At 44.3% G+C, this 25,977-nt stretch overlaps 1 protein-coding gene across 1 annotated transcript; it reads left to right on the top strand.

Moving 5' to 3' along the window:
- LOC144128047 (uncharacterized) lies at nucleotides 1–25,977 on the top strand. Its single transcript, XM_077661091.1, has 4 exons — nucleotides 1–151; nucleotides 18,427–18,534; nucleotides 19,800–19,943; nucleotides 21,333–25,977. Exons 2-4 carry the CDS (start codon nucleotides 18,457–18,459, stop codon nucleotides 21,558–21,560), a joined length of 450 nt encoding a protein of 149 aa, XP_077517217.1. The 5' UTR covers nucleotides 1–151; nucleotides 18,427–18,456; the 3' UTR covers nucleotides 21,561–25,977.

Below are 25,977 nucleotides of genomic sequence, written 5' to 3'. Positions count from 1 at the left end.
CCATAAAAGCGCCACCTCGGCGTCGGGACGCTCTGCAGTTCCTGTCTGTGTGTGTTCCGGAGAAAGTTGTCGCCGGCCGGTGCGTTCCCAGGGATATCGCTCGCCGAGCGGCAGGGGATCACGGTCTCTCTTTTTACTTTACCGCCAAGAGGTGAGATAACGGGTTTCGCTTGCGCTGTCCAAGACGAAGTGTGCCTGAAGAGGCAATCTGCACTTTCTTTCTTGCAGGAAAACGACCTTTACCGTCTTACGCCGTGGCGGATTCGCCAGTTGCACAGGTGGCAGAAGCGCTACCCATTAGAGTGAGGGTTGCAGTATGCTAGTCGCACTGATGCACCGGAAAAAGCCGTCTCAGTGCAGTGATAATCCTAGGAGTAACCGGAGTAGTCTCAGTGAGGGCGTGCAGTGTTGGCAATCAAGAAAACTAGGCACAGCACTATAAGCACTCCTAGCTGTTTAACCCTGGCAAGACAGGCACAAGTTAAGCGAAATGTTATCAACCGAAGCGCCCTCCGGGATGTCATGCATATTTCGCTCAAACATTTTTCAGCTAGAGTTTAAGGTGTGGTCCGGAAGTAGTGTACACGTTTCGCTTTCCCGCCTATACTTTCTTCTACGTTTAGGCCGGCAGACGAGTAAATTTTGATCACTGTTAGGCCACGGGAGAAATTATGGAGCGACTATACGGCTTGTATCCGTAACTTCAGCCCAAAAATTCTTGGTCCAGACGACGGGCCTAGTATGACTTAATAAGAATTTCGGCTGAGCCATGCAGCACCGTACACGACTTAACGGAGAAACTGTCATACGCTAGTGGCTTCAGGAAGATCGATGAGAAGAACACATGACACTAGGCGTTAGTGTTAGCCCAAAGCACCGCGGAATTACGCTGTTGTAAGACGTCTCAAGTAACTAATGAGCATGACTTCAAACAAGACTGAGTCGTTACCATGAATTATTTGCTCGGGAAATGTGGCTTTTACAACCTGTTCACAAAGTGATTCTATCTCGACTAGAATCTAAGCAATATGAATTGGTTGTTTTGATGAATGTAATTGTTTATGGCGCAAGGGCATCTGAGGCCAAAGAGCGCCATGGCACAAGGTATTTTCGTTTGCTCAAGGTGCGGTCAAAGACCGAACTGGTTGTTTTACCAGCTTAAAATTATAAATAACCTCTTTTAAACAGATTTAAAGTGCTGCATCACATTAATTACCTGCGTTAGATTTTTTCTTAATGATGAAAACTAAGTCACTGAGCTGGCAAGGCAAAGGTATTTTACGGTACCCCTTGTATTAATTATAAGTAAACTGTTCAATAGAATCTATAGCTTTAATCATTTCTAACACAAATTGACCCCTCACATAATTGAATCGCGTAAGTGCGACAGAAAAGCTCAAAGTGGAGTGAATTTTGGCAAATGAGTTAGTTGAGCGAAGTCAACTACTTTACGCACGCTGCATAGCGTGGAGGATGCATTATACAACACAAACAAAAGCACATAGATAACACGCTCCCTCAAGGCAGCGTGTTAGGCCCACTTCTTTTCAATATATTCCTTAATGACATTGTCAACATTAACAAAAATGCCAAATTCATCATATACGCTGACGACACGAGTATTTTTTTTGCTCGAAAAACATTCAGGATCTAATAGTGTCTTGCAATACAACAATGGTCCCGCTGGAAAATGGTCGAAATCTAATGATATGCGCGTGAATGAAAAGAAGACAAAAGCCGTAATATTTCGCCCGAAAAATAAGCCGGTTTCTATTCACAGTTATATTCTATATAATTCTCGACCTATAGAAATAGTTAATTATTTTAAATGCCTTGGAGTTATATTTTCTTCAACCATGTCATGGGAACACCATGTAGCTCACGTTGTCAAACAACTGGCTAGAGTAGTGGGCATGATTGGTTGCACACGGCATATTCTTCCGACGTCATTCAAACTAACTCTTTATAACGCACTTTTTTATTCTCACGTAAATTATTGTCATCTTGTATGGGGAACTGCAACACATTCTTGTCTTCGCAAAATACACATGTTGCAGAAAAGGGCCCTTCGCTACGCCTTCAATGTAGCTATGGGTCACCCAGGAAAGGTCTCTTTCTTGCAGCCTGTGTGGTCCGAATCTATGAATTATATCGATACCGGTTGAGCATTTGTTACAAAACAGAAATAAAAAATGGTACCAACCATATTCGACGATTGGCAAACTTGCAAGAGAAAACCACAAATTACCCTTTCAGACAACCCGAACAATGGATGGTGCCAACAGCACGCCTAAACTCCGGGCAAGAACGTTTGCAATTCACACTCCCTTCCCTTCTGAACGCTTATACATCTGCACATTTTGACTTATTCACCTGTACTCATAAGGTATTGCGTAGGATGTATATAGAAGGTAGCTACGAACAATTTTCATCCTCACCTGTGCCAAAATAAGTCTTTGCTTCTGTATCTCATATTTTATGTATGAGAGTGTGATATGTAATAACAATCTTTTTATCCCTGTGTTTACTCAGTACGCTTGAAGTGCTCTTGCGATGTATAGCATTACATTTTTGTTCTTTTGTTTCGTTTTATACGACACCTGAAGTTGAGTCGTTGTTTGTTTGTCTTCTGCTGTTGCCTGTAAAAATGGGGGCTGCGGCTTTGTCAAGCTGTATTTTTTACAGCTTTTTCTGCAGCTCCTCTGTCCATATACCTTTGAGGCAGAAATAAATTTATTATTATTATTATTATTATTAAAAAATTCTTCCCGCTGACAGCACGTCAGAACTGATACGCGCTCACGGTATTGAACGACTACAGTTCAGAAGGCGAAATTTTGTTTTAAATGTCCTTACTTTACTTCCTAACAATAAACTCATACTTCACCTTTCGCCCTATCTTTCCTTAATTCTAACAAGAAGTACAAGACACAAACACAAAGCTGTAAAACACCATATTTAGACAAACCAAACTGTACAAGTGTTTATGTTCTTTAACGCATCGTAAACTACTGGAACTCATTAACCGAATATTATCAACCCCACATATCTAACACGTGTTCTTTAGCCACGTACGATGTTGTTATATTTCGTATTTTTCTGGGACCTTATTGCACTACTATGTTATTTCTGCTGCATATTGTATGCTATTGCTGCTACATCGCTGTTTATTTTTGCTCTAGTTTTGCTTTTTATGAATGTGCCGTTCCTGCACGATCATTGCAGGATGTAAAGTAGTAATAAAGTGAAAAGTATGGAGCCGGTCATGTCATTAGTAATACCGATACGAAGCACAGAAGTATATGCTCAGCTGTCCGATAACCGCTGCTAGCAATGCCAGTGAGGCACTGCTAGAAATACTGGGAACGCAGAATTAGAAATGCTGACCACAATGATAAAAAAACCATGGCATCAGATGTTTTGACTGTAAATCTGCTGGCAAAGAGCAAAGGTATGCTCAGAGAATTTGTATTCTCGTATAAGCCATGTCTCGTGACCTATAGAATGCAGCACATATATGAACCAATGCTTACATATTGGCCATATCTCCTGCGTGTGCTGTCGTCTGCTTGACACTCAGTCACCGTTTGCAGCTTTGAGAATACTTTCGCGAACCTTTCCAACTCTCACGTGACATTTTTTGGAATTAGAGTATGCAGAACAGCCAGAAATTTGTTAAAAAACAGAGAAAAGGAGAAAAGCGGGCATACGGATAACGCAGACAATGAGGAAAACATCGCCGCTGTGGGAGAAAAAAGTTGTTAGAGTCAACAATCGATTGGCTACCGAAGCGGCATCACAGGCTGGATCGCTGGCATGCCGAGTCGAAAAACTACGCAGGCATTTTCAAGTCGGGAAAGTGTCATGCTTACGAGGGCCTCATCATCATCATCATCATTAGCCTGATTGCACCCACTGCAGGGCAAATGCCTCTCCCATGTCTCTCCTATTAACCCTGTCCTTTGCCAGCTGCGCCCACCCTATGCCTGCAAACTTCTTAATCTCATCAGCCCCTCTAATTTTCTGCCGCCCCCTGCTATGCTTGCCTTCTCTTGGAATACATTCCGTTACCCTTAGAGAGCATCGGTTGTCTTGCGTTCGCATCACATGCCCTGCCCAAGCCCATTTATTCCTCTCGATTTCGACTAGGATGTCTATTAATGCGCGTTTCTAAACCCGCGGATGTCATTAACCCGCGCTTCACGCTTTCACAAGCGTGCAAAAGTGCTTCCGTTCTGAGTGGGGAGCAGAAATCGCTGCGAGATTCGGCGCACAGAACAAATACAGGGTGTTTCACCTAAGACTTTACACAATATTAAAACATATGCTTTTTGAGTTAGAAGACAGCTTTTTTTTGCATAGTGTTGCAAGCGGTGTAATACATCAGATCTATACGGTTTGGACGTGCTAACTAGCAGGCTAGTTAACTAATCTTGAATAGTTAAGTTTTCAACTATTACTGTTAGGCTGCTTAATCATTGAGAGGCGTGTAGTCCTGCGTAATTAATATACATATCCGTATTCATAATTTCGAAAGGGCGGTTGCCCTCGGCGTTGTGGCCCAACATATTTTTGCCCATTCGCGTAAAAAAAACCTGCGTTTCCGAAACGCTTGCAGACAAGGCAAACTCTCCAGCGCATGTAAGTCGTTGAAATAGGCACAATTTGTTGGGCCACAGCGCCGAGGATATCTGCGGTTTCGAAATTCTAAAACTGATATGGATATCAATTACGGTAGTCTACACGCCTCTAAATAATTAATGAGCTTAGCAGTAATAGGAAAAAGTTAACTATCCAATATTAGTTAACCAGCCTGCTAGTTAGCATATCTTAGCTGTATTCTGATGTACTACACCGCTGAAAATGACATGCCTTAAGAAGCGCTCTCAAAAAGCCTATTTTTACAAACTGTGTAAAGTCTTGGGTGAAACACCCTGCATACGTGCGTCTGGCATGTTTACGTGTGATAAAACCTCAAATTATCACTTCTGTGTGGAGAATGAGCGCATGACAATAGTATACAACTGCATGTACTCAGTCGCACCAGAGTCCTCCAATATTTTTAATGCCTATGAAAGTACGCCGTATCGCTATGGGAGATCTTGGTATCCTGCGCGGTGTCAGGCACTGTGTTGCGACTTGTTTGCTCAGTGCGAATGTCGTGAGAGCTGCCAAACACCTGTACCTTTTCGACTTCCGCCACGTGCTCGCGTCTCTGAAAAATACTTTCACGTCAGTAGCATCGCTCGTGTCGATGCATGCATTGTTCAAGGTGCCGTTGCGACGTCGCCGCGCGAGATACGCAGGCCCAGCCGGACGCCGCACCGGTGTTATTTAACGGCCTCCTGACGTATTTCTCGAACCTGCAGTCGGGGCCTGGGCCGATAACGCATCGGAAACTCACGACATGTCGCCAATGGACATCAGATTGCCGTAGAACAGTGTATGCAATGCCGTTCTTGTGCACAAGCCTCTCAGAGACAGCTGCGACTGCAAACGATGTTGCTAGCGAAGGGATTCGCAGAAGCCCTCACATGGAACAGAAATATTGAAGGGCGCAAATTTTCGACAGGACGAACGTCTGTATTTCAAGGCCGAGTGTTGCTGCACATATGACCCACACGAGCAAGAATTAAGTCCACGAAGCTGAGACAATGTTGGGCTGTTGATATAAGCCTGGGAGGAAGCACTTTATTGGCACTCAAGTAGAGGTTCTATGACGACATAAAATGCGAGGTCCAGATATGTAATCAAGTGTGGCCAGAGAGTCACCTTCAACAAAGTGGATATGGTGCAGTACATCGATCTCCCCGCCATGAAGCAGAACACAAAGGCTGAGCTTAGATTTATTTTTGTATAACACGCATGGGATTAGTAAAATATTCTTGCATACTGATAATAAGACTGGATTATTTGCATTTGAAAGGTATGCGAATTCGGCTTGTAGCTTTCATATATGCAGTCGACACCCGTATGAGGCGCAAAAAAATTCTTTACCGCAATTAGTCGATTATAGTCGTGTTATTGTGTACATACATGGCCAAACTATTGTATTATAATCAACTCAAGCCGTTGCATAAAAGCGCGGGCGGTTGATGTCTGTTGGAAATATTCTTTTTAAGCGGGCTTGAAATGCCGCGAGCGCATTGCCAACGCAAGGAAAAGAAGGCAAAGTGTGGTCAAAGCCTTGCGTTACTCGAGTGCAGTAGTCGTAGAAGAGTAAATAGGATTCTGCCGCACACATCACGTCTGAAATTCTCGCGTTTGGCAACGAAGAGCGTGACATGCGCATTCACGAGACCGCTGTACTTCCGCGCCGCGGTTAGAGTTACGCCAGACGCTTGCGTTCCAGTTGAGTTCGTAGTCGTTCGCTTTCACTGCCAGGCTGGAGCAGGACCTTTCGTCCTCGGTTTTCTCATAGCAGCTTCACTTCAACACTATTTATCCGAAACGGTTCCCCTTCTCTTTGCACAAAGGGCCTGCATGTGACAGCTCCGCAGAGCAGCTGTCAGACGCATTGTTTGGGCGTAGCCGTTATCACTTCGGGAATTACTCGGACGTCCCATAGCGAAAATTGATACGCTTGGAATATACTTCGGGATATTTATAATGTATTTTAAACATATTTTGTATTCATGAATGCACTAAAAACATGCCGAAAATAGGTTCCTGAAATTTTGTTTGGTATTCGAAATACATTCTTAAAATTTTCCACAAATGCGTCACTTAAAGCATGCTTCGAGCAGGTTTCCAACACGTGAAAAATTATGAATGCGGTTGTAGCATCTTGTCAATATATTAAAAGTGCACTTCCGTAAATATGAAATTAATTCGTCCAAAGTATACTTTAATGTTAACAAACGGTCAGTCCTTTTAAACATATGTGAAGCACATTTTTAGCTGCCGTAGAACAGTCTAGTGCTCGAAATCGAGTTTTGGTAGATGTCCTTTGGATGATTGCAATGTATTGAAAGTGTACTTTCGCAAATACGACATTAACTCGTCCAAAGTGCACTTCAGTTCTACAGAATGTGAGCTGTCCGCGTCAGCATATTTGCAACACACTTCAAGCTGCCGTTGAACAGTTAGTGCTCGAAATCGCGTTTAGTGAAATGACATGTTGGCAATACATTTAAACTGTACTTTCGTAAATACTAAATTAATTCGTGCGTAGTATACTAAAACTCTAACATATGGGTAGTCTGCGTCAGCATATTTTCAGCACACTTCAAACTGCCGTGGAACAGCCTAGTGCTCGAAATCACGTTTCCCGGAACAGTGAAAACTCTCCCTTTTCGTGCATTCCTTTATGTTAACTTCTAGCAGAAAGGCAGTCACCACTTATTTAAATTACGTGTGGACAGCGTGATAGCATTATACCGCCAATGGCGCCGTGCGCGCCTCCGGGCCTGAACATGCCAGCGAAAAGGACCCCGACTGGCAAGGCCGACCGGCTCCCATAGTCGCCCAAGTATTTGCTGGTTGACTGTTCGACTCCTGACCGATGCCTGACGCAAGTTACGACTAACAATTCGGTTCTAGATATCCCGCAGATTCGAACGCGACCGCTCCAACGCTTGCGCAACAATTTGGGGGCCCATAGCCTTTGAGCAAAAAACGCCTCATAGGGCAAGATAATGTGTCTCCTCTCGGACGGTATCTATATGCCAAGCCAAGAATCACGCTTGTCGGAGCAGTTCCTGTTCACTGACGTCACTTTCCGTAGGCATTTACTGCGTGGCGACATCTTTCCCGTTCAGGTCCCGTCACGTGACCTTGCATTGGCATAGACATCTTGACGACAACGCGGTTTCTCTGGGATTTTCCGTCTCCTGATGCTTATAACCAGCTCAATCATTACTTCTGCTGTTAACAACATTGATCAGTATCATCCGGTGAATCTGACTAGCACACGTTTTGTAAGCCGAGGCGAAGTGAATATATATTTAATGTATTAATTTCATATTTTAGTGTATTTTTAATGTAGTGTAATGTATTGAATTTATATTTTTAGAATATTTTTAATGTATTTTAAGTGAATTTTTAGATAATTTTATTGTATTTCATGTGTATTTTGAGTATATTTTTAATGTAAAATAAATATACTAATCGGACAGAAAATGCATTTGTGATGCATTTGCAAGAATGTTCAAAATAATACTCCTAGCATACTTAGAAAGCATTCGTATGGCAATTTTTATTTTTATATTTATCATACTGTTATTTCCACTGGGACTGTTACAGGAGTGGATTTATAAGCAAGATACAAATTAACAGACAGTAACACACAGGTCAGCAACGGGACAAGCATAGGGACAAAAAAAATGCAAAATAAATACGAAATAAATAAATGTGTTCGAAATGCATTTTTAGCACTCCTTTTTTAGCTAAGGGGTATGTCAGTCATTCGGTGAAATTTTTGCGGAGTTCTAATGCAACCCGGAAGAAATATCTTTCCTTGCAGCCAGTGTATAGCACCGCATAAACAGCGTCCGCTTGTTGTGGCAAAAAGTTTCCTCCAAGTTGTGCCGCTAAGTTTAAGAAACAACTCTTCCTTACAAATGACTTGCACGTAATCGCGCTCGAAAAAGGTAATAAACAATCTCAGCTGCGAAGTGCACGTGACACAGAGCGCCAGTGCTGGTGCCGATTCCATGCCCTCAACCGGTCACTGGCGCCGATGCTTAAGCGGCGGCTTCTCTTCCTGTATAAAACTTGTGGCGAAGACTCGTCACCACTAAAAGTGTTAAACGACTCGTATTGCACTCCATGATGTGTAGCGAAAGCCTTTCAAAGCTGAAATCGCTGCATTTAAGACAGATCTCCGAGTTCTCTGCCCATCACCATCATGGCCCTAGAATCCGCGGAGGTTAGGTTTTCAGTCCTCCACTGCCCAGCAGTGATTATTCCCTATGCCCTATACTGAAAAAATCCAGGACGGGTAAACTATACTCTACTTCTGAAGAACGGGCTCACTAAGCATGCATCTCTTGAAGAAAATGAGTGGAAGGTGCTTTCTAAAATATGGATTATCAGCATATGCACAAAATGGCACAGCAATGCATAACACTAGCTATGCATAAAATGACAGCGACTGTTTCGAGAAAATGCAACAATGCGAAATGCCTTTTGATTACTTTTCTTTTTATGCATTACAAATTTTGTAAACTGCTCTCACATAAGAGATAACGGGTAATATTTCCGCAGTCTGTTATTTACTGACGACATCGTCAAACTGAGTAACTCAGGGGATGAAGTGCACCAACAAATTCAGAGCCTCTACACAGGAAAGTACAGTGTTAGGGTATGAAGAATCCCAAGGGTAATGCGTCAAGGTAAAGTAGGGTTCTGAAAAAGCGTAAAAGTTTCAAAGCTCTTCTTTCCAGTTCATTTCAGCGCGCCTTAAAAGCTTTGAGAGCAGCATTTCGATTTCCTAAAGTTATGTTCTAACCATTGGATTCAATTCGTGTATGAAAAAAAAACATTCCTTTTGTGCTTTTTACCAGTTTTTGGCCTCAGCGGCACATTCACGTCATGGTGATATAAGGGCTCAGTCAATCATCGTCTCTCGCAGCTTTGGAATAGCGGTGTTTTAGCAGGTAATTTAGGACCTCTTCTAGGGTTGTTATACTTTATCCACTCAATATGGCGGGAAGTGCAGATTGCACATGCAAATTCTATTTGCTGAATATACGTGAAAAGCCACAGCAAGCCTGCTAGGCGCAAGGCGTCGTCTCGCACCATTTGGTCACGGCGGCAAAACAGGCTTCAGATCTGTCCTTGCCAGGAAGGCCATACCGCCCATTAGCGCCAGCGTACGAGAGAGCCACGTGGGAGGTGGCCATTTATATCCTCCCGCTAATCCTTCTCATATGACAGTTCATTCAACGACCGTTATCATTAGCCAGTTACTTCTGCATCCTTGAGAGCCTTCGCTTAGTAATTTACCCGTGGGTTCCCACTGCCACTTGGTTAGCGCTACTGCGTTCCCGACTCATCTAAGTGGTTTTCCGCATGGAGGCTTCTCGCTCATGGCCTTCTGAATGCCATATCTGTATGCGCCACGCTTATACTTATAGAGATAATGTGCATAGCACCGTTTCTCGCTTATCTGTTTCTGCTGTCGCACGTATACTATAATCGCACCCTGAAATGCCAAAGATACTTTTCTGCAATGAACCAAGATTGCAGGTGTCAGAAATGTGGAATCAATGAAATCACGCGTTAAATATATGTAACCGAATACACTGGGTATACCGTATACACTCGTGTATAATAAGCACTTTTTCCATAAAATTTTGTCAGGTGCGGGTTACACAAGAATCAGGCATATAGATACACATTGCCACCCTGTGGTGCCACTGCGACTACAGTGTTAGATAATTACAAAGCTGGCGACGGGTACGAACATTTTATTTCACCATTCATCACCGCTTTCGTACTAATTGCCGTAGGACGAGCTCAGCCCATCGGCACTCTCACCGCTGTCGGGCGAGCTCGCCCCATTGTTGTGCTCCCAAAGCTGGTCGTCCTCTGTGCCGTGTTTGACAGCCCCGTGACTCTAAAACTCTTCGAGATGGTGTCCGCTGACAAAGAAAACCACGCGTGCAGAATCCAAGCGCGCAAGTTGTTCCGTGGTTGCTCGCGGCCATCCACTCGGTGCAGCACAGTCGAAATTTCGTCTTAAATGGCCGGTTAACGCAAACATCGAGCGGCTGCACCATGCACGCTTGTCAGGCCACCAACAATTACGGCCAAATCCGTTCGGCAGTCTGCCAGCCCAGTCTTCGCTCGGTCTCTTAGGTGCCCTCTAAAGCTATCGAGCACAAGAAGGGCTTTGCGGCGTTGTGGGACTCCTGGTCGGTTCTGCCGCATTGTTTTCAGCCAGTCTATGACCAATTCGTCGGACATCCGACCTTTTTATTGCACCCGGACTGCGATACCCATGGGGAACTTCTCCCTTGGCAGAGTCATTCTTTAAAAGACAGCGTAGGGGGGAAGCTTGCTCCCACTAGCGGTGATGGAAGCATCACTCTGCACCTTTGCCGTTCGGCGCCAACAGTGCGCACGGAGACACTTTCTGCCCCTTTGGCCTCCACCGTGCAAATTTCGGCGGCATCGAACTAGGCAGGGGTCTGATCAGCATTGCCTATTGTGAGAGGTCGTACTCATGCTCCCTCCAAAGTGCCTTGACAAAGTGATAAAATTTCATTATTTGGTCCTCGTTTTCGGCTGGCAGCTTCTGGCACAACGTCTTTCGAAGGTGGATGGACAGTTGGTGCCGTTTCATAAAGCGTCGAAGCCACCCTCGACTGGCTTTGAAGTCCGCAGGTTGAATGTTCATGTGCTGGGCGATAGTGATTGCATTCGTGCGAATCATTTCCGTAGACACCGCGTAGCCGTTGCTCCTAGCAGTGCGAACGTACTCGACGCGGTTCTCTTCAAGTTTGGGGAACTTTCACACTGTTTCCCACAGAAAACGTTCCGGGTTCGGGTAGTGGCGGTGAGGTTTTGCATTTGCATCAACCAGCAGCGAACACACTTTTCGTCGTCGTCAAACTTGCGCCCGGCCTCGCGTTTACCGTGTTCCTCAGCGTATTTGCCACTTGAAGTTTGAAGCCTGCAGTGTAGGACCGTCTGCGCTTGCCCATTACTTTTTGTTCGCGTTCAAAACCATGCAGCCTGCCTCACAAAATCGCTCGCAACTTAACAGATTCATCTAGCAGTCCATACACTTCCGAACGAAACACCGGATAACAAAGACCAAATGGCGCTGGGCAAGGCACCATGGAAACCGGAAACCGAAAGCCGCGGATAATTCGTGTTGCGCAACGATGCTGGTAATGGCTGCGATGTGGGAAAAACTAACTGGCGCCATCTTGTAGCACTTTGTGGGACTAGGGGCGTTTTTGGCCCGTTCTAATTTTTTTTTTCATCTTTGCGGCTGAAAGTAGGGAGTGCGGGCTATACACTAGGGCAGTTTATATACGAGTATATGCTGTATATAGCCGCACGCAGGGAGAGTAACATTTTCAGAATTTCCAACGTTCGTCGCTGTACGAAAAAAATATACGAGGTGTTTCATAGAGCCCGATCACTAATTTTAAAAAAATACTGCGCCATTTCCTTTCCACCAAAAACCAATTAATATTATTATTATTATGGGGTATAGAGAAGCTTTTCGCGGCATAGTAATACCAGAGTTGGCGCACGACAGAAAACATGCGAACCATGCAACCTACAGCAGTGATTAACTAAATTCTAATAGTTAACTCTTTAACTATTGCAGATAGCACCTGATTGCCACTCGAGATTTCTTGCAGACAGCACCTAATTGCAACTCGAGATTTGTTGCCGGCAGTTGGTAATAACCAAATCAGTTTTTAGAATTTCGAAAACGATTACCCTCGGCGCTGTGCCTCGATAAAATTTGGCTATTTCGACCAGTTGCGTGCAGTGGAGGGGTCGCTTTGTCTACGTGCTTTCCGAAAGTGCATGTATTTTGGAATGATGCTGCCAAATTTTGTCGAGCCACCGCGGCGAGGGTAAACGCACTTTGAAATTCTGAAAACTGATACAGCTATTACCAACGGCCGTCTACAATTTGCTAATTGCAATCAGATGTCTATCGGTAATAGTTGAAAAGTTAACTATTAGAATCATGTCAACTAGTAAAACGATTCCCCTGTTTTTTGACGTCCGGCAATACTGTTGTTACTATGCCGCAGAAAGCTTCTCTTTACCTCAAAGCCCCTTCCCAAACAGTTGGTATATTTTTTAAAGGAACTGGCGGGAAGTATTTTGACCAAGAAGCCTGTTATGGAACGTGCCTGTATATTTTAATGCCGAGGTTTTTCGTATTATGCATGTCGAAGGTAACCCTCAACATTCTTCTTAGTTGTGAAGAGGAAGCAAGCGTCGTAAAGCGATCTAAAGAGAAGTTTTGCTAAATGCCGGTCTGTTTATTATAAAAGCAGCAGTCAGAGACTTTGAAGAGAACGAACATAAACACATGGTTGTCTTTTCAAAGTTTCGGGTGTCAGTTTTCACAAAACTACAACTCGACATCGGAGTACACAGAAAAAGAATAGCTCAGTGTCTGCTCTGCTTCCTCGTCTCTTATATTTCTCACTTATTTGCAAGGTTGCGCAAGAGTTACAGAGATAAGCTGATCAGAAGAATGCCAGAGACGTGTGGTGCGCAGTTTAGAGCCAAATTAGAAGTAACTCTGTAATGAAAGTTAAACGATCACAGATGCAGACAATGGCGGCTGGTAGATAGCGCACTCTAGTCTTGTTAGCGGAACATACAAAGTACTGTCACGGTGTCGAAACCTTTGGATGGAGATATTGGCGGGAGTACTTTAGTTCGGAATATTCGCGTACAGTGGAATTTTAATTAAGGAAGTTAGTCAGCGTTGGCCCTAAACTTTCGAAGAGGAGTGTGGAGTGTGCAACTCGCGTCGTAACAGCTCCAGAAGACCTAAACAGTTATCATCATCATCATAATCATCAACATCATCATCATCATCATCATCATAATCAGCCCGGCTACGCCCACTGCACGGCAGAGGCCTCTCCCATGTCTCTCCAATTAACCCTGTCCTTTGCCAGCTGCGCCCACCCTGTTCCTGCAAACTTCCTAATCTCATCCGCCCACCTAACCTTCTGCCGCCCGCTGCTACACTTGCGTTCTCTTGGAGTCCACTGCATTACACTTAACGGCCAGCGGATATCTTGCCTTCGCAGTACATGCCCTGGCCAAGCCCATTTCTTCCTCTTGATTTCGACTAGGATATCATTAAACAGTGGTGTTTTCGCGAAAGTATTTGTACGTGGTTTACAGCCGAAACAGTGGACTTTCATTGTAGTAAACGCAAGAATCGGAGGAGTGAACGCGCGGTGCTATTCACTGCCTTACATTTCATCTTCATCATCATCACCAGCCTGACTATGCCCACTGCGGGACAAAGGCCTGTCCCATACCTCTCAAACCAACCCTGTCCTGTGCCAGCTGTCTTCCCCTATCCCCGAAAACTTGTTAATCCCTGCTAACATTTATTTGTGTTCACGATCTATGTATTGCACAAATCAGAGAAGTCATTTACGTTTTACCATGCAATGCAGCCTAATACTAAGAAAAATGAATGGCGAAGGTAGTTACCATGGAAGATGAACTGTGAAAAACGAGTTCAGAGCCTTGGATACATCCAAGTGTATCTGAACATTAACCCCTATCATGGTGGTAAGTTGCGAGCTTTTGCTGTTTAAGGACTTTAAACTTCAGATGACATGTTTAGTGCCAATAACAAGAGATAGGACAAATTCGAGTACACACACCTTGTAAGACTAATGTTCACGAAAACAACACTGGTAACCAGAAGATCAAACTTAAGACATTGTGAGATTACATTAAGGTTATGAATTACCCGTTAATGGCGTCGGAAGTTGTTTGCATGATAATGCAGTCCTTGTCATAATCAGAGATATGGATGGCAAAACAACCAACATATTTTAACATTTGGCAAGGAAATGTTACTGAGATCCATCCACACTCAAAGGAGGAATGAACGCTACAAAACCTGCCAGCTGAAATTCCCCGGCCCCTTTACACTCTGAGTAGTGTGGTCGACTGGAAAGGCTGAGTAAAGATATGCACCACTGCTTTTCACCACTTTATATACTGTATATTTTCGCCGAAGATGAATTTATTTTATTTCGGATCAGCTTTGCCATACCCGCTCTGGAAACAGATATGCTCGATTTATAGGAAATGAGCGCAAAAAATGAAGGGAAGTTCGTCGTCAGAGCATTCATGACTGATGATAATGCTTTTAGGCCCCTCAAACACCCAGCAATGTGAACTAACGATCCCTGCTCGGATTCCAGTCACATGTCGCCTATGTATTAAGCAGCCGCTAGGATTATTAGTAACAAACCAGACATAAACAGTTCACTCAGTCGCAGCGCACCTATATACTTGTGAAATATACTTCACATTACTTAATTAACTCCCGCTTTTTTATGCTCGTGGGAGAAACTTATCGGCCGGAGAAGCAATTTTGTTTTAGACAGAGGTCTGAAGTTTTGTGTTAAAAACAGGTTGTTATAGCGAAAATTTCATGATATGGCTACAGTTCACTAGCGCCGCACAAAACTACGGCCACCCAGTGTTTCGCAAACTACGTGAAAGCAGATTCATCCTGGATCTCCTTCAGTTGCACGTCTTTCATTGCGTCTCTGAAGCACTTTGCAGGACTATATATATATATATATATATATATATATATATATATATATATATATATATATATATATATATATATATATATATATATATATATATATATATATATATATATATATATATATATATATATATATACGACAAAATATGTGCTATGTCCTGATGTCCTATTTTGTATTCTGTCGTGTTGGCACCACCCTTGTCGGAGTAGCATATTGCTAAGTCCTGTACAACGGCTCTTCTTTCCTTTTTATTTTTTTTCACTACTTTTTCTTTTTTTTAGAGGTCTCGTTGGCATTCCTCTTCCCCTCCCCCCTCCCCCCCCCCCCCCCCGCCCCTACCAGTTTCTCGATAATGTTGCCTCCTCCTTGCACCGGGGTCAAGCGCTTCACGCTTGTCGCCAGAATGCGGTGAGGACCGACACCTCGAGGGCCTTTCTAAGGCAACCCTGAGGTGGTGGAGAAGAGAATGTCCCCTGTTTTATTTTCGTTTTTATTATTTTTGTTTAAAAATATATTTTTTTATTTTTTAATCGTTAGCCCCCATTTGGAACACCTGCATCCAGGTTAAAGATGGCATTTTTAGATTGCCATTGATTCTCTCTCTCCTTTTTTAATTTTGTTCTTCCTGCTCTCTTCTCCCCCCCAGCTCGTGCACTCGTGCTTTACGCTACTTTTGTGCCGTAGAACACTCGAAAAAGGCTGGGCCTCCAGCCGAAACGTCGTGAATTAAATCTTGCTATGATTTTCAATTTTTGGCCATTTTATATTATGTTATACTGATCAATCAGCTGCCAAGAAATCACTTTTGGTGGTTTGGTGAAAACTTATCTTTAGTTTTGGCACCGTATGCGACGTGTGTGTATATAGGTATATATACAAACCAAGGGCTAAACAAGGGCTGGGTGCACAGTTCTTATGGACCTCCTTCACCCCGCGACGTCACGAAGAGGCGGTGGCGCTGATGTTAGCAGCGACTTTCGCATGGTAGGCAAAACAGGTTCCGCTTGCACGTGCCTACCGCAGCTGCCGCAGCTACCGGCGGCTGCTTCAAGCCTGTGCACTGCAGAAGCAGCATGTATTGACCAGCTGCGTCACTGCTGGATCCGCGTAGTAGCATAAAAAAAATTAAATTAGCCTCGATAGGTTTCTCGCGCATAAATGCCGCATTCGGAAACTGGCTAACAGGCATTGCGCCACGGTAGTAAAGCGCGAAGTCTGGGAGTCGATAGGCACTGCCACTCAATGCACTGAATAGCATGCAAGTTACTGCGTTCATTCACCTGAACTTCAGGATAGTAGCCTGATAATTGCTCAAGGAAAAAAAATAGACATATGCAGCTGCACACGTACTTATCACCTTGAGCCGGAGTGCACGGGGCGCCGACAGGTTCAGTCGCCCCCAAGGAATGCGTTTTTTTGTTAATAGCACACCATGTTTTAATGGCGCGTTTTTTTTCAGATTTAATATTTACTTGAAACTGTTTCTTGATATGACGACGTAATTATTTCATTCGAGTAGAAAGAAGTCTGGTAAGTTGTGTCAATCTTGCGCGGTCGCGTTGGTATGCTTAGAATAGCGTACCTTAAGTGTGCTAAACGCCATATGTTTTTTCATTGCATCATGCATGATTCATGTTTCATGAGTTAGTAAATGATCGCGAAGCTTGTTTGGAAAGAAGCAGCCGCAGGCGTGCTACTAACAGACACGTGGCGAGATTGAGAGGGGACGCGGCATTGAAAAGTGTTTTCGTTATTCATGCATGCGATATGTAACTAAACTTGGTGAAAGTATAAAATTCCTACGCTGGTTTCAGTAATTCCTTTTATTTATAGCTATACCTGGTGCAGTTCTGGGTAATTATAATTAACACCGTCGTCAAGTCCCCCCAAGGTCTCAAATAATTGAGTAGATAGTGTGCAGTTTTTTATGCCAGTATGTACATAAAGCCCTGTTCTGTACGATGACGCGATTAGTTCTTTTTCTATATGATCAGTAGTTATGCATGCATAGCTACATGAAACCGTTTCTTACAAAAAATAACTAACACAGTACTGCACCAGTAGGGAAAAAAATCGAGAGATTTATTGCGCTCCTTAACGTCTCAGGAATAGTTTTCGACAAATGGAATCATTTGATTTTCATGCGAATTACGAAGGTGAGTGATCCAGTCGGAGAAAATGTGAGAGGACACAAAACGAACCTTAAAGTTTATTCCCTCGTTTATGGCATCTTCGCTTTCGCTTTGGTCAAAGAAATGCGGCACTGAAATCAAAGAAATTACCTCACAATTTTTGACGACCACACTTCTAAAAAGCGTAATTTATAAATTTGTACTCAATATTTTGCTATAATTTTTCGTCACGAAACTAGACTTCAGGGCTAGGAAAGAAAATAATTCTAGAAATCAAAAATTTTCACCAAATCGACCAGCTTAACAAGAGGACAAGTCGGCCTGGCTGGTGCGTGGTCATGCGGCTAAAAACAGCGCTAAGCGAGACAGGAGATCAGGGACACGACGCTGTCCCCACTTTTCGCACAGCGCGACACGTACGTATGTCAGCAGGCGATGAGCGCATGTCTGCTCCGACGAAACAAGGCCAGCGCTTCCCCTCACTATTGTCCTAGTGCAGAGTGCAAAACTAGTGCAGTGACACTAGTGCAGAGTGTCAAAACTTTTCTTCAATGCCTAGCGCATAAATAAACGGCAGGAACGCTTTCTACATGTTTACTACTAACCATATATACAATACAGTGGCAAACTATTTCTCTTTATAGGCCGCACGTGGCCAACGCGAGCTCGCGTACTTCAACAAATTACTAAGTTGGAAGCATCGACCATTGCTATGATACGCAGAAACTGGAAACGCGCCTACAAGCTTTGAAAACCCGCGCTCAACACCTATCCGCGACGCCACTCCCTGGCCTTTTGCCTACCACGAGCTCGCTAGCGACTGCAGAGCCACCTCGTTTGTTTACAAACATGCAGGAGGCCTATATTGCACAAAAAGTGCATTATTTGTGGAGTATAACTTGCGCGCATGCTCCCTGACCTTCATGATATGGGTGACCACAGAATTGGGCTTGCGACATATCAGGAGTATCTGTCGCGTACTTCGTGGGTTATTTACGCCTTGATGCATATCAACCACACACGTGTACAAGAATGTATTTTCCTAGGGGCCAACCTCGTTCCTCCATCTTACCATCATGGCCTCTGCCTCCTGGCAGCTAACGCTTCTAGCAGCGATTCTGGCGATAAGCATGGCTGCCACGCCTTCGAGAAAGGTAAGTTGAACTTTGGCGCGCCTTGCATTTTCTGCGCGCCCTACTTTTGCCTATTTATAGAGCTGCGTCTATAACGATTCGCTTTACTATTCAGTGCCATACCCAGCAATTCTGTCAAAAGCATTTTCCTTAGGGATATAGTTTATGAACACAATTCATATAATGTAAGAATTCACTATAACAATCAATATATCCGCATATCTCCCGTCGGCTAGATTGGATTTTATTTGCAATTAACGTGCTTGGAATCGTGAAAAACACTTCCCACTGGTCTTCTATTACATTCTTAAGTGCTTGATGCGAAAAAGAAAGATTTTTAAGCATCGCAAGAATGAACAATTACCTTCAAATATTTCTATACCAGTAGATTACATTAATATAATATTCAAATTTTTTTTTTTCCAAGAGTGCTGAAAATGTGTTCTACCAATGATAGCCACCGATTTTGACATCTATTTTGAACAAGTAACGTAAGTCGCTGGATGTGCTGCCAGTAGTTAGAAGAAAGAATGCTAAAAAATGCGGCCCTCTGTTTCTTTTCACCACGCTTCAGGATTATTCTCTATCCCTCAGGTAAAGCGAAGAACAAGCACCCTGCTTAGTTCTCTCTTCTTAATTATTAAACCCCTAGGCGGTGACTTTACGAGGGTGTTAAATGCAATTACTCAGCAAACTATACCAGCTAGCGTAGAATAAAATTTAGTTCTAAAATTAGCATAATCCGTTACATATATGTCCCAAATTGATTTACATATCAAGCATAAATCAATAAAGCAGTTTTACTTTCCTCTTTGTGCAAGTGCAACTAACCTAATTAACTATTAGGAAACTAATTAATATTTAGTGCGTTACTGGAACTCTAGTAGCTCTGACCACAAAAATAGAATCGTATTCACCGGTTGAGAACACTGTAAAGCTCTCGAACATGGAGGGCTGTGTCACAACGCGTGGTGCAAGAACAGCACCAAGGAAGCTCATCAGGGTCCAATATATGGGCAATGCTAGGAGTGAATGATTGAATGAGGGGGGGGGGGGGGGAGACCTATATTAAGCATGAATTTTTAAACTTTATCACCACAAAATTGGAGAGCCAGTATGGTTCTTGGATACAAAATATTTATTTTAGGGTGAGCGCCTCTGATTGAGCCTCTTTCTTGCTTAACCTCGTGGGAAAAAGCCCCCACGGTGCGGTCCAGTACTTCATGCAGTGTCAGAATGTGCTCGGCGCCGACCTACATGGCAGTTTTCTTTTCACTGCATTGCAGCGCTCCAAGCGGCAGGCGTACGAGCTCCCGGACGGCTCGGAGCTGTTGCTGTACGCGCCCCTGTCCACCAACTTTCGGTGCCAGGGCGAGGGCTACTACGCCGACGTGCAGAACAACTGTCAGGTGTATCACGTCTGCCACCAGGTGAGAAGGCGGCGCTGAGCAGCGGACATCTCTGTAGGGTTCACGAAGCGCTTTGCATTTCTCGAGAGCTGTGAAAAAGCGACAGCGCACAAATCCATTAGAGAAGAGAATGCTATGGACCAAGGGAATGCGTTCAGAGCGGAACGCTGATATGTGGACAAGAATCCCGGACTTTCTGCGATTTCCCAGGCAAAGCAGAATGAGCTGCTACCACAAAACAATGCGAAAAAAAAATATAATCTTGCAAGAAGGTTTCCTGTGCAAATAAAGCACTCTGTTCGAGAAGCTAGCCGAGGGAAGGAGAGCCATTTCTTGGCAATGCTAAGTTTACAAGGTTTGTTTCACATGTTTCCTCGCACGTTGTTCAGCAACTGAAACGTCATTTTGTGAGAATGAGTACCTCGCGTTATGTCGACACTTTCTCACGTGCGTTTTATGACGGATAGTTCAACGCACCTGAAACGAAGCGGGCTAGTTCTTGTCCTCTGGAATTTCCATTGAACTTATTGGCCTAATGTGCGCACCTATATATTTATAATAAGAACGTACGGAGCAAACCGTATGTAAGCACTCTTAATGAAGCGAGCGGAGGTATGCAGCTCCAAAGTGCCGAAAAACCTTATACAAGGCTTACGAGGAAAAAAAAGGAAAATACGGTTTGCATTTTGAGCGCCTGCGGCACGAGTCATAACTCGGAGACTAGGTAGGGAATTTTGTGCGCAAGATCTGTTTGGGACAGATCATGATCGCGACTGTTGTATAGCTCCCTTCATCTCTTCACCCACGGCGCCGTTCAAGTGTCCACACAGTGAGTTATCACTCCTTTCCAGTCCTCATAACCGATTAATGATACTAGTCGCTCGCTAATTCGTAATAGCTTAGTGCGTAAGCAACCGCGATTCACCAATTAGCTTTATTTCATTATTTTTTATCGGTCTAACTTTCGATGCTAAACGCAAGATAGAGGGCAGCAGCTTCATGTAAGTTCGAAAGTAACAGGATTTCAAGCGTTCTTAAAGGCACCATAAAACATTTTCTTACCATTTACAAATTCTTTATGTTCCTGGTTAAAGAATACTAGCCAAAAAGCTATAAGGTAAGCGGTAAACAATACTCAGCCGATTTATGAAGGGGTATCAAGTCATGTGAATTTCGTGAAACGAAAGGCTGAAAGGAAGTTGCTTTAGGAGAGGTAAGAACGTTTTTTTTTCTTCCTATCATTAATGTACATTTCAGCGGTTCGGCACCAGTGCTACGATGCAACATGGCACTACCCTTAACACACGCACTGTTTAGTCGTTGAGCGCTTCTCGCTAAATGCCAGTGCATTAATAAACACCCCGGTGCCCGGAGAATTCGGGTGGCGCCATGATGAAGCGACGCCCGCAGGTGACCCGGCCCGACGGCTCGGCCGAGTGGCAGCAGTACAGCTTCCTGTGCGGCAACCAGACGGTGTTCGACCAGCTGTCGCTCACGTGCGCCTTCCCCGAGGAGGCCGTGCCCTGCGCCAGCGCGGCGGACTTCTTCTACGTCAACAACTACATCGGCGTCGAGAATGCCCCCTTCCTCACCGACGACGACGTGCGGAGAGCGGACGCCTACAAACAGGGCCGATAGAGGACTCCAGGGGGCCACTCCCGCAGCGGCAGCCTCCCTCAGCTTCTCAGCGTTTGGTCGAGTGAATAGCACGCACGACTTTCTCTCGCGCCTTTTTTTTCCCTTGGGCTTTATGCACGTGTAAACAAAAATCTTCGCTGGAAATGCGATGTTCGCCTTAGAAAGACAGGCTGCATTTGTCTTGCTTTCCCAGGGAAAATGCTAACAAACTGTGGGACTAAGCAGCCACGCGCTGGTCCAGCGTTTAAAATCTCCATGCAGTGTCTGTGGTATTTATTGGTGCATAGACTACAGAGGTGGTGGGCACGCGAGCGAAGCCCCGTCTCTACCGCGGTATCACTCTTGACCAAGTCGGAGCTTTCCTCATGCAGGGTAGCCATGGTAAGGGGACCATCCCATTTATACTCTTGGGCACACTCTTCACCCCCCCCCCCCCTCCCCCCAGCAGCGGTGAGCGCTTTGCGCGTCTTTCACCTCGCTTGTCCATTCGTCCTTGCGTGTTTGTTCGTCCTTGTCTTTTGGAGCACCTTTCCCGTCCAAACAGTCACCATTCCCGTCCCAGCTCGCGCCAACGAATGGGTCCAGAAAAAATGCCTCGTTTCCACTCTCCTAACGCTTAACAGACATTTACTGCTTTCTCGCACACATATCGCGCGAGTTCCTTTCTGTGCTTCCAGTTCGTCACGCATGTTTAAAGATTTTTGCTCCGATATTTTTTTTTTCCTTCCAAATGACGCTTGACACGGCAGCTTATATAAAGGCGGGCTCAATCGTACATCGCATTTTCCCCGGGGCTTTCAGGCAGTGTGCTCACCAAGAGTGTCCGCATGCCACATGCCCGAAATTGAGTTTCACTCTTCCTCGCATTCCACTCCTTTCAGCCTCAGTTCAAACAGCATGTAAACGCTTCAGCAGGGCTGGCCCTGTAGCACGAGTGCAGGTGCCAACTTCAATTTGGGAAAAGCTATTTTGTCCATTCACATTCTCGAACAGCTCTTCCCCTCATCGCGTTAGCTTTAGTTTACCATCGCTCTCCTTCTCGCCGATATGGCCGTCTTAATTCGACGCAGTACCCTGACGGTTGTATCAGGGCTTAAACGTGGTAGTGGCATGAGATGCGGAGCAACTAGCCCGGTGTTTAATATCTTTACTTGTTGTGACTGTTGCGGTGTCTAAGCAATGAAAATATGAAAGCACGAAAGAAAACAACCTGCTTGTAAGCTGTTTATTTTTGTGTAACTCAAAATATTTGCCTTGAAGTGTCGCTCTCAGCCAGGGTCGTGTATATTTACATTTTGTTGTACGTTGTTCTTATTCGTTGTTTTCTTCACAGTATCAGTCGATAATGACTCGCTCAATTAAACAATCTAACTAGCCAGTCGAAGGTGTCAGGTCTATATTGCTTCCACAATGACTTCTTGTCTATCGTACTGGTCTTCTTTCCAGTTATTTATTTCCTGCTACTGTTTGAAGTCTCATCATAGCCGTTTTTCGAGGGCTATGCTTGCCCTGTGTTCGCTTCAGCAATTGATCCACACCATAGCTCGGAATTGAAGGCCTTATACCCAAATCATCCAGACTCGCTCTTGTATACCCAGAATTAAAATCGCGAGTCATGCCGACGACACAGTTGAGCCAAAACTTGCCTAGATTTTCGCTTCAAAATGGCAGCCAGGCCTTGCTTAGTATCGAAGTGCACCATTTGCGTTTCTGCCGAGCGTCGCGTTACCAGATGGCGTGAGGACACAAGTTCGTACACGTTTAGTCATAACTTCCAAAATCGTAATTTTTTTCAGCATGACGACATGCAAGCAATCGCAATCCTTTTCTAATCTATGTTTAGGTGCCTTATCCTCAAGCGAAGAGCCATATTAACCCACCTTAGTTTGTCAGGCGCTTTCCTTGTGTCATTTCTCGTGAAGCCCAGATGTAGACTTTCAGCGCGTTCTTTTTTTCTGGGTTCGTGACCAGAATACCTGGCTTTTACATCTCTACAAAAGCCATTTCTTTCCGATTATGGCGATTATCATTTTGACATCAAATATCGGTCATAAGCAACTGATACATTCCTATTCCAAAGAAGTCCGAAAGCGATGCACGGCGCCAAGCTATCTAGAGAACCTCTCTCCAACTCTGAGCTGCGTTTCCACATCGTATGGCGGCGCTGTAGGAGTTTGTTGTTCGGTGTGTCAGTTAGGGCGTCAGTTTTGTTACAGGCAATAAACCGCATCGACAGCATCCTTGCATGAAGCATAAACGCTGCTTATGATGCAACAGGTGTTTCGGGTCTTTAGTGGAGCAGAATTTCTGGAAGCCGATCAATTATTTGTTTCGACTGGTCCACTGTTTGGGAAATGGTTCAAATAGTTCTAAAGAACTTCGATCCTTGTGATAGTGGAGTTGTACTCAACACTTACGTTCCCATTAACGCCGTTTCCTGTCATGCCGGAAGTATGAATGAAAGTAAGGCTCCCCGCATTTCCCCAATCCTATCCTTTCTCTACCACCCCTACTCTCTCCCCCCTGCATCGAAAAAGACGAATCACAGGTCTTGTTACTACGCTAGAGGGTTTCGTCACCTCCGTGCCGACTTTGGCAGCTGGAGTAAATAAAAAACAGCCGAGACCCTGCCGTGCTTCAAGACGCTTACAGCCATGTCCATCCTTTAAGACAGCTGCGGATTCCATACCGCTGCTCCGTTTTTCCTCTCTTCTTGGAAGTACTCATGGCCCGAATATCTTCAGCGTTAGCACGTTTGATCTTCAACACAGAGCTCTTTCTATACTCTACTCGTATTATTGCTTTTGTAAAGAAATAACAACAGAGCAGGTTGTTGCACATTTGCGTCGAATCCTAATTGTACAGATATATTAGTGAGGAGAGATCTAGAACTCCCCCCACCCCTTCCTCTCTGCCCCGCCCCGCCCCGCCGCTGCTGGTCAGCTGGTGGGCTTTAATTAGTTTTCATCAGTGCACACCGGATATGACAACAGCATCGTGCAATTCAGGGCAGTTAATGTTCTGGCGTGAGTTCACGGCCAATGATTACAAGCGGCGCAGCATAGAGACACCACCGTTTTATCAGCAAATTTCGCGTATTGGCCACAAGTAGTACCATATATGCGCAGTAAATTTTACAACACTCGGCGGCAATAGCTCCATAAATTAATGTGTTGTTACCGCAGGCGCAACTATAAGACCGTAAGGTTACACTGATTTCTGTCATGCCGCGTATTTATCGCCATCTTCCACCTTGAATCGTGTCATCTTCGCCGTTAACCTTCGTCGCTTATGCAGTTTGCTTTTGTTTGTTTGAATTTATGTTTAACGCCCCACGTTCCTACATAACAACCCCACAACCCACCTACCTTTCTTTAGGTTCGTTTTGCCAATTTCGCGGCCTTCTCCCTGTAATGACATAGTTGCTGCCAGAGAGCTTCACGATCGAAACGCTCTCCTTCAGAGAAAAATAGCATAAATGAAGGTTTCTGCCCTGCAGCTTCAGTTCAAAACTTCGGCTCCCGGGTGGGACTGGAATGTGCTCATGGTTACCAAACACAACAAGTTTGCTATTTATCAATCAGTGATTCCGAGCACCAGAAAAAAGAAAATTAATTCATTCTAGTGAATTCGTCTACTGCGCTATTTCGTTAAATTTCACCAACAGTTTTGCAATTCTCACTTAACGCTTAATAATTCACCTCTGTTGAAGCAGGCGCCCTTTGCGGTGGGTAGATACTAAATGTGGAGAAGGAAGCAGCTTCCTAAAGCCTATAAGTGGTAAATTAACAGAGCTTTGAGATATTTCAAGCTGTGAGGCACAACGCTAATGATTTATTTTTACTTGCTGGGGCCGCCTATCAACAGGCTCATGCGCATAGCACAGCACGCGCATTGCCAAAAAAATGTTTTGCCTTTTTGTTTTCCAATCGTTGTGAAATACTACGAAGCGCTATGCTCCCAGACTGTTGTTGTTATACCTGTTCCTATGATTTTGGTTGCGGGAGGTGCCGCGTGTTTTCTGTTTTTGACATGAAATGCTTGTTGTTACTTGTTATATGACTGCATCCTCACAAAAGCGTAGAAAGATAAGAATCAGCTGATGCACAGCTTATGTATATCCCACCTGACATGGCTATTACACTCGAATATCCGACTCTTTAGAAAAGAAGTGTTGTGCGAGCATGTTTTAATATTTTGTGCCATTGTTCGACAACCTGCGCTTTTCGCAAAAATTGTCACAGGCGCTTGATTGATTGCGAAGATATTGTACGGTTAGCATGTACACGTACCTGGCGGTGCACAATAAGTGTTTTTCTTTTGTGCACATAGATTACCCGTTACAAGTGACTCAGCTTGAATTCCAACATGTTCTGTATTAGAGTGTATTTTATTCAATAAAGCAAAGAAAACTTTA

Source organism: Amblyomma americanum, chromosome 4 (assembly GCF_052857255.1).
Source record: "Amblyomma americanum isolate KBUSLIRL-KWMA chromosome 4, ASM5285725v1, whole genome shotgun sequence".
NCBI lineage: Eukaryota > Metazoa > Arthropoda > Arachnida > Ixodida > Ixodidae > Amblyomma > Amblyomma americanum.
The sequence above is the reverse complement of the archived record's forward strand: the minus strand, read 5'-3'. Positions and strand labels throughout refer to the sequence as shown.